The following is an 8,209-nucleotide window of genomic DNA, read 5'->3' as shown; positions in this document are numbered from 1 at the left end:
CAGTGTATGAGTATTATCAGATTGTTACAAATAAACTAGAAACATATAAATGATATACTCTTAAAATTGCTGTAATAAGATGAATTTATAATTTCCTTTCTTAAAATCACTTTAAGATTGATGATATGAAGTTGAATTTCCATGTATAACAACCTAAGATATTCGTGACAAAAATATTACAGTCTCTTATCTTATCCAGTCGTTCTATTTCCTTCCCTGTCATGTATGTCTTCTGTTTATAGATATTTAATTATCGTGATGACGTGCATATTAGATCCTACGACACTTGAAAGTATATAAAAATATGTATTCTTTTTCCTTCAGATATAGTGATAAAAGAATTAATCGCAATATCTTGTTCTTTTCTTATATGCTACTTTTATTCGGTAAACTCACAAAATTAAATTATATTTGCAGACTCTGAGTTTTACTTGTTTCAAAGGTAGCCATTACAGTTGCAAGTAATGTAGCGGTATTGATTAAAGGGATTAAAAGGAACCCCTAAGAGTAAACTTACACGACACTCACGAGGATACGTAGTTTCATTTTCCAACAATACTATTACATTAGGACATGCATTATCAGAAATGTAATCAAAATTATGGATGTAATTTTAGAATCACAAGGGCATTTCTAGAAAGAAAAATGGCTGTAGCTCTGTTAAAATGTATTATGACTGTAGATTCATGGAACAACGCTACAGAATTATGATACATCGCATGTAGTTACCTAAACTTATCAAAAATAGTTGTTGCGCGTTCGAACTTTTAGCATCGTGCAACTGGAAAATAAATTGATACAGAAATTGCTATGTCATGCTGTTTAGCACATCAAATTAATCTTCTGTCCAGAGAATTCTCTTCTCTTCGTAAATATAACGAGCGAAAAACAAATTCACATAAATCTGAGTTACAAATCTGGTATCTCAGAAATGAACAAAACACAAATCAAAATGTAAAATAGAGCTATATCTTCATACACCTTTTATACGTTGCCGACAAGACGTGATGCATCGTTTACAGCACCGTCCACTTTGCACGTCTTCTTCAGTCTGTTTAACTTCTTGAGTTCGATGTCCATCGATCTTCTCCTCGACTTTCCTTGCGCGAGTACTTTGCGCCAGTCGAACGTGCGTTCGAAAGGCGTGCTCTTTAATTTGGCCAGAGCCTCGGCTTGTACTTCCAGAAAATTGTATATAATTTCTTCCTCAGAATCAGCAAAAACGTCCTTTTTACAGAAAAAATAATTAGCGTTTAATGTTGTTCGCACACTTGTGTTGGAAGATAAATATTTTATTGAGAGAAAAAAGTGTAAGTTAAAGATATATCATAGGTAACTTTTAACTTACGTTCTTTCTTGCTCATTTTTTCATTTTTGTATTCATATATTCATTATTAAAATGTTAAATATCTCTTTAAAATAGAAAGATTCAGTCGTGCTTTTATATACACCTTTTTTTTTTTAAATAAAAGTTATAATTAACTTTTATTTTAATGGCATATTAGAAACAGTTTTGTACAATCTTTTTCAGTAGAAAAATAAATAAATAAAGAACAAAGAAATAAATAAAAACCGATTAATAAAACAACGATATATATATATATATATATATAAACGGAAAATTTATAAAAAAAGCGACATAAACAATATAAAAAAAAATTATATTTTTCGTTTTACATAGTCTCTAAAACGTATACTACAACACATTTAATTGTTTGTGCGCTATCATATCGATATTTTATATCGTTTTACGTCGTAATGTACATTTTATTTGAGCGAGTGTTTTATTTATGAAGCACAATACCGTGTTAATTATTTGCAAAGGATGGCCGTAAGATTAATTGTTTCCCTTGACGTACTTCTTTTCGAAGAGCGGTTTCCTTCTTAATGAACTCGTCGATCGTTAAGCGTCTGTCGGCCGCAGAAACTGGCAAAGGCGGCAACAAAGTTTCTCTGCGCTCCTGATGCTGCTCCGGGAAGAGGAACACGATGGTTTCCTCAAAGATCCTGTCCTGCAGACTCAGGATCTCGCGTATCTTACGCTTCTTTGTCCTCGCCTCCTGTCGCAATCTAAGAACCGGCGCGCGCTGCTTCTCGAGGACGTCCTTTCTGAGCCCTTTTTTCTCCAGGATCAGTCGTTGCATGCGCTTTACTTCCATTGACATCCACCGTTCTCTGGCTTCCTCGATGAATTGCCAGGGCTTCCGACGCTATGAATAGTACGAAATTAACTTAGTAAAAGAAGAAAGATCGGTTTCCTTTTCTCTGTTCTGGATGTGCTCGACTGAATCGACTGGCACCAGGAATTCACGAAGCACCGTTATTTACACGGCTGTAAACGTTCGATTCGCTCAGGTGCGATTACGTAGTGCGAACTGCCGCCCGAAGCGGCGCTATGAATGGAACGAAAGTCATTGAATTATTTGTTAATGTGGAATATTAAGTTGATCGTATACCGCAGGTCTTGTAGGTGTAGTTACACGAGTCGCCACATCGACCGTGTCAGGTTTAATCTTCTCCTCAGCCTCCAGATGCTTTTTCTCCTCTTTTATTTTTCTGAACTTCTTCTTCATCAAGATATCCTCGAGGTTTGATTCGCACCATGATTCTTGCCAGGTTCGAAACTCGCTTATCTGATCATATATGGAAATAGACAATCATATACGGATACAAGGTTCGAAAAAATTTGTATTACTGTTAGCAGTAAAATTTACGATAAATTACTATAAAAGTAACAGTGCAAAGAAAGAAAGATTTTTTACAATTTCTATTAAGTTCTGGTATATTTTCGTCTTATAAAAGCATAAAGTTTTATGAAGTTAGTAAATATGTATACGCGTTGAGATTCACATCTCAATAAACACCAACTAGAAGTAACATAACATCAACATTATAATTTTATACTCAATAACATAAATGTAATGTAACACATGTTGTACGTAACGTTGTGAAATTATGAGATTTATTACCCCTTCGGCTACTATATCATTACTACACGGAAAAAATGGTTTTACTGGAGTATCTAAAAATTTAGCTAGATATAGATTTGAGATTAATTTTTTTGAGCTACCAGAATAATTTTGTAGGACGCTTAAACTGGTTACTAGTCAAAACTTTTTCAGCAATGCTCATCATATATATTGATCATGAATTTCCTACATAATTATTTTCATAGTCCGACAAAATTATTTTCAGATATCCGATTTTTAAATACTTTAGTAAAATTTTTTTTTGTGTAATAAAACTCAGTTAATTATTTTGTTACGGAATTATTGGATTCGATAACTAATATAATTACTATTTTTTTAAATATATATAATACAATTCTTTTATTTAATAACGTTTTACTTTTGATATTATAAATCTCAAATTATTTCGTTTAGACGTTTAATCGATATCATTCTAGATATATCGCTGTCACGCTCCTTTTTATCTCACCCTTTGAACCTGTCGGTCGATGAACTTTTTCATCCACTCGACGTCGCCCACGTCGTATGTCAGTAAGACACGCGGCGCCGTGAACGTCCTTAAGGAGCCATTGAAGTCGCAAAATCCAATACACTGCGGTTCCAGCGGTAACTCGTGAGTATAGATGCCTGTAATTATCCGTCCGGACAGACTCTGCACGAAGCTTGGCTCGTGACTCTTGACTTCGAGATCCCAAATTTCTATGGTACCGTCTATTCGTCCCAAGATCAAAACAGTTGGACGTATAATTCCCCATGAGCATGCCGAGTAGCTGCATTTGGTTAAAGACAATAGTGACGCTGATCAGCTTAAATCAATGCTGTTTCCTGTTTTTTACGTTAATAAGGCGAAGCATCTTAAAGCTTTTGTATGAAAGCTAAAACAGTTATATACCTATTTGAATGTGAACTATAATAGTTCAGAGTTTGTTTTTTTTTATAAATACTCGTTAATAATTTAATTAAGTACAAAACTTTATAACAAAATTTTTTGTTGTCCTGTACTTGAGAACTGATTTTTTGAGATAATTTTAAATAGAAGATGTGTCGCTGTCTCTCTAAAATAATTAAAACTATATAGAGTTAATGAGATAGAACAAACCGTCTGTCAAGTGTTAGAATCGCGAGAATGTGGGCATACTAGACAACATATCCGATAACGACTGTTGAGCCAGGTCGACTGTGTGCGGCCATACATCGAAAATAGTTTTCATTAACGAAATAGTAAAACACGCAGGCTTTCATTAACGGAATAGTAAAACGCGCAGGCTGTAAATGTAACTTATAATCATATTATCATGCAGATCATACCCAAAGTTCGACTTTTACCAGCGAAAACTATGCGCGTGAAACGAGCGAGCAGACGGGCGTTGCGCTTCAATGCTTGTACGTCGGGCAATACGAAATGCTATCGTCGCAATTACACTGTGGCAATTTATTGCGTGCGCTCGCACTCGTTATTTTTATTCCGAATGAAACGCGAACAAAACTTGCGCGAGCCGTGTGTTTACCGCGTTTATGTATATTCATGACCATGTTTCGTTAACTCTCGCGATATTGACGTTACTTCTTGAGAAGTAATTTCTCCGCATGCAATTCTCGTTCGTGTTCGTGTTTATTTCAAGACGAACAACTCTCTTCCTCTCTTTCCCTTTTTTTATTTTTATTGCCATTCTGTCTTCTCTGCATGGCGAGAATCACTTAACACCCGGGAGTTTACTCTGACGCGGAAGCGAAGGTTCAGTTTACTTTAGTCAGATGATCCTGCGCGAATTTTTCATCTACCTAACGTTGGATTTTTTCCAAACGAGCGGCTCGACGAAATCGTCCCGCCACACGGCGAAGATCTTGCCTCCCACCGTGACCACCACCTGATGGTAATAATTGGATCTGACCACGTGCGTAACCGGTCCATCGTGCATTTTCTTCATCCAGAGCCATCGTGCCGTTTCGCGATTCATGCCCGCATCGATGGTGAATTCGTAGCCGGTCCACGTTACGCAACCAAAATCACCTGTTGCCGTCGTTTATGCTTTAATCCACTTTTTACTGCCATTAATATCAAATTAGATCAATCTTATTTAGAGAAATTCAAATATAATTAATTGTATTTAATCTCACATCTAAATTGCATTAATAAACTCGTATAATCGTGTCGCTTGTCTCAACCTGCCAACGATCGGAAATTGAGTAAGAAAATGTTACGTAAGTCGCTTTACCTTCGACAGTACCGATGAGTATCTTTGGCTCCATGACATAGTTCGCCTTCTCGATTATGGGTCTGTAATACTTTCTAATTGTGAGATCGTCTCTTGTCATCGAGAACGGTCCAACTTGTTCCTTGCGAAACTTTGGATTGTACATGCTGAGAGTCGTTATCACGAGCTGCCGGCTCTCATCCGGATATTGAATCACGAGGATATAGTGGGGCCTGAAGACATGATCGAGAATTTTGAACGGCGATGTCGGTTGCGCCATTGATTTCTGAATATCTGGATAAATCTTCTTCTTTCGTCCGGTACGAACTTGCTGAATATCCTTCTCCATAGATCGCCACCTTTCAGATCAATGTTCTTCGTCAAGAAAAAAAATATTTCAACGTTTTCTCGTTAATAAAAACGAGACAATTAAGTTAAATTAAGTTAAATTAACACAAAAATTTAGATGGATTGTTTGAGACAAGTAAAATGTGTTAAATTTAACACTGTAATTTAACAAATTTTTCTCACATCTATATAGTTGTTAGAACTAGAAAATTAGCACTTGTTTTATATGTGTATATTTTTTATTGAAATATCTTGTATGACAGAAAAACGAAACTTTTATAATCAACTATTAAATTTAAATTTATTATAAGATTTTTTATCAATTATTACTTGTTCGGAAGTTTATCTCTGTCGGTGCAATTTCACGCAAACATGCTCGTTTCTCTCAGCAAGGCGTAGAATAGGGTGTAATCTCGTAAATATCGTACCAATTTCGAATCAAGTGAGGAAACAATTCACTAGTATTGGAACATCTACATAGCCATTGTGGCACGGCCGAAATGAAGAGCGACTCTCCCTCGCACCCTACTGAGCATGCACAGAGATCGACGAGGCCAAGGAGTGCTTGGGAGTTAGCAGGTCCGGAGGACTACTCTGGACTACGGCAAGGGACGCGGGAATGGTTAGGAGCGAGCGAGAACTGAATACCGATCAACGATTATGGAGGGATGGTCTATCCATTTTCGGACCATATAAACGCCAACTTCGGAGAATCGAGGAGCGACGGTGAGTCAAGTCGCAGGACCATTACGGTTCCAGGAGAGTTTCTCGAGAAGGATGGATGGACGGGGAATGGGGAGGCCGGAGGAAGCGGAAGGCAGTTCGTCGTCCCGCGTCCGGAGCGAAGGACTTGAAAGGCAAGAGACGAAGCTTCGGCTCTTTAACGTTTCGCTTGCGACAAGTTTCACGCCCGTCGAACATTCGAAGTCGCTAACTTCCAGTCTCGGGAGATACGACGGCTCCGGACCTTGGTTACCAATTGCTGGGTTCAGGTCGAGAGCCTGGCCGTCATACACCAGCCGACATTCAAGGTGTTTTTGCATTTTTAAGAAAAACGACGTGACATTTTCACTGACACGACGATGCCAGGTATTGCGAAAATGAAAGGTAAGGAAAACAATCTTCTTCCATTACATCGAGAATATTATGTTGAATATTTTATTTCTTATTCTTGTGAGTCGAATGGCGTCGTAGTTCATAGGAAAATTCATCCGACGAACCGACATCGATTTAATGCGACTCCTCGGAGGTCATGTTTAGTTCCTTCACGTTTAATCCTTAACCGATGGAACTACTCGTGCAACGCGACAGAATATCAATAATGTCAATATTCGCCCTAATTCTTACAGAACCATTGATAATACTGTCAATAGTGTCAATCCTCAATATTAAATCTAAATAAAGATATATTACACATTTTACTTATAAGGAACATTACCCGATACGAGGGGCACTATTTATATTTTGAGCCTAATAATAAAAATAATAATAAAAAAACAATAATTTGTCATTTATTGTTTTTCAAAATATTCTCCTTTATGATCTATACACTTTTGCATGCGTTCGAACCACTTGTCAAAACATTTTTTCCATTCCGCTTGAGACACCTCCAAAATATGGTCTTTGAACGCATCAACGGCTTCTTCTGCCGACGAAAATCGTTGTCCACGCAATTTATTCTTGACGTTCGGGAACAAAAAGAAGTCATTTGGTGCCAAATCAGGACTGTACGGCGGATGACCCATTAATTCGATTTTTTGAGTGCTCAAATAGTCGGTTGTTAGACGAGATGTGTGACAGCTGGCATCGTCTTGATGAAGAATGATCCGGCGGCGCTTGTTTGTTTTCCTTATTTCACTGAAGACTTCCGGCAAACAAACGGTTGTGTACCATTCAGAATTGACCTTTCTACGTTCCTCTAAAGGCACTGTTGCCACATGACCAGTTTTTCCGAAAAAACAGGCGACCATTTGTTTCGAAGTGCTTCGAGCGCGAACAACTTTTGTTGGATTTGGTTCATCTTGAAACACCCATACAGTCGACTGCTGTTAGTTTCCGGCTCATACGCATAGATCCATGATTCGTCACCTGTTACAATCTTATACACATCTTTTAAAGCACCGCCATTGTATTTCTTAAGCATTTGTTTGCACCAATCGACACGAGCATCTTTTCGAGATTTTGTCAGATTATGTGGGATCCAACGAGAACAAATCTTTTTCACGGCTAAATGATTATGCAATATTTCATATATGCTGGTGGAACTAATGCCCAAGGTTGTCTCAATCTCACAGTATGTCACATGACGATCTTGCATTATTAGTTTTTGCACAGCATCAATGTTTTCTGACACAACAACTGATTTTGGACGACCTTCACGACTTTCGTCGGTGAGCGAACGGCGACCACGATTAAATTCGTTATACCAGCGTTTCACAGTGGCAAAGGATGGAACTTTATCGCCAAAAGTGGAAGTAAGTTGATCGATGCACTCCTGTCTTGATAATCCAAGTCGAAAGTCGTAATAAATCATTGCACGAAAATTTTCACGAGTTAATTCCATTTTTTCGCTGAGACACAATTTTCAAGTGACTGTAAACAATACAAATCGCGCTCAAATAACAAAACGTTCTCAAGAAAATTATGGTCAAAAATGTCAAACTTTCTAGTGGAAACGTCCGATGGCACCTGACAACA

At 37.5% G+C, this 8,209-nt stretch overlaps 1 protein-coding gene across 1 annotated transcript in view; it reads right to left on the bottom strand.

Moving 5' to 3' along the window:
- Positions 1-984: 984 nt before the first annotated feature.
- LOC108759319 (WD repeat-containing protein 63) overlaps positions 985-8,209 on the bottom strand; it is a 19,146-nt gene continuing 11,921 nt past the window's right edge. Inside the window, exons 8-13 of the mRNA XM_018504684.1 lie at positions 5,186-5,523; positions 4,752-4,980; positions 3,439-3,739; positions 2,457-2,633; positions 1,860-2,210; positions 985-1,227 (exon numbers count right to left, since the gene is read on the bottom strand). Coding sequence (XP_018360186.1) covers positions 985-1,227; positions 1,860-2,210; positions 2,457-2,633; positions 3,439-3,739; positions 4,752-4,980; positions 5,186-5,523 — 1,639 coding nt within the window. The remainder of the gene's footprint in view (positions 1,228-1,859; positions 2,211-2,456; positions 2,634-3,438; positions 3,740-4,751; positions 4,981-5,185; positions 5,524-8,209) is intronic.

The sequence above is a fragment of the Trachymyrmex cornetzi genome, unplaced genomic scaffold (assembly GCF_001594075.2).
Source record: "Trachymyrmex cornetzi isolate Tcor2-1 unplaced genomic scaffold, Tcor1.1 scaffold18, whole genome shotgun sequence".
In the NCBI taxonomy this organism is placed as follows: domain Eukaryota; kingdom Metazoa; phylum Arthropoda; class Insecta; order Hymenoptera; family Formicidae; genus Trachymyrmex; species Trachymyrmex cornetzi.
This window is presented reverse-complemented; position numbering and strand designations above follow the sequence as displayed.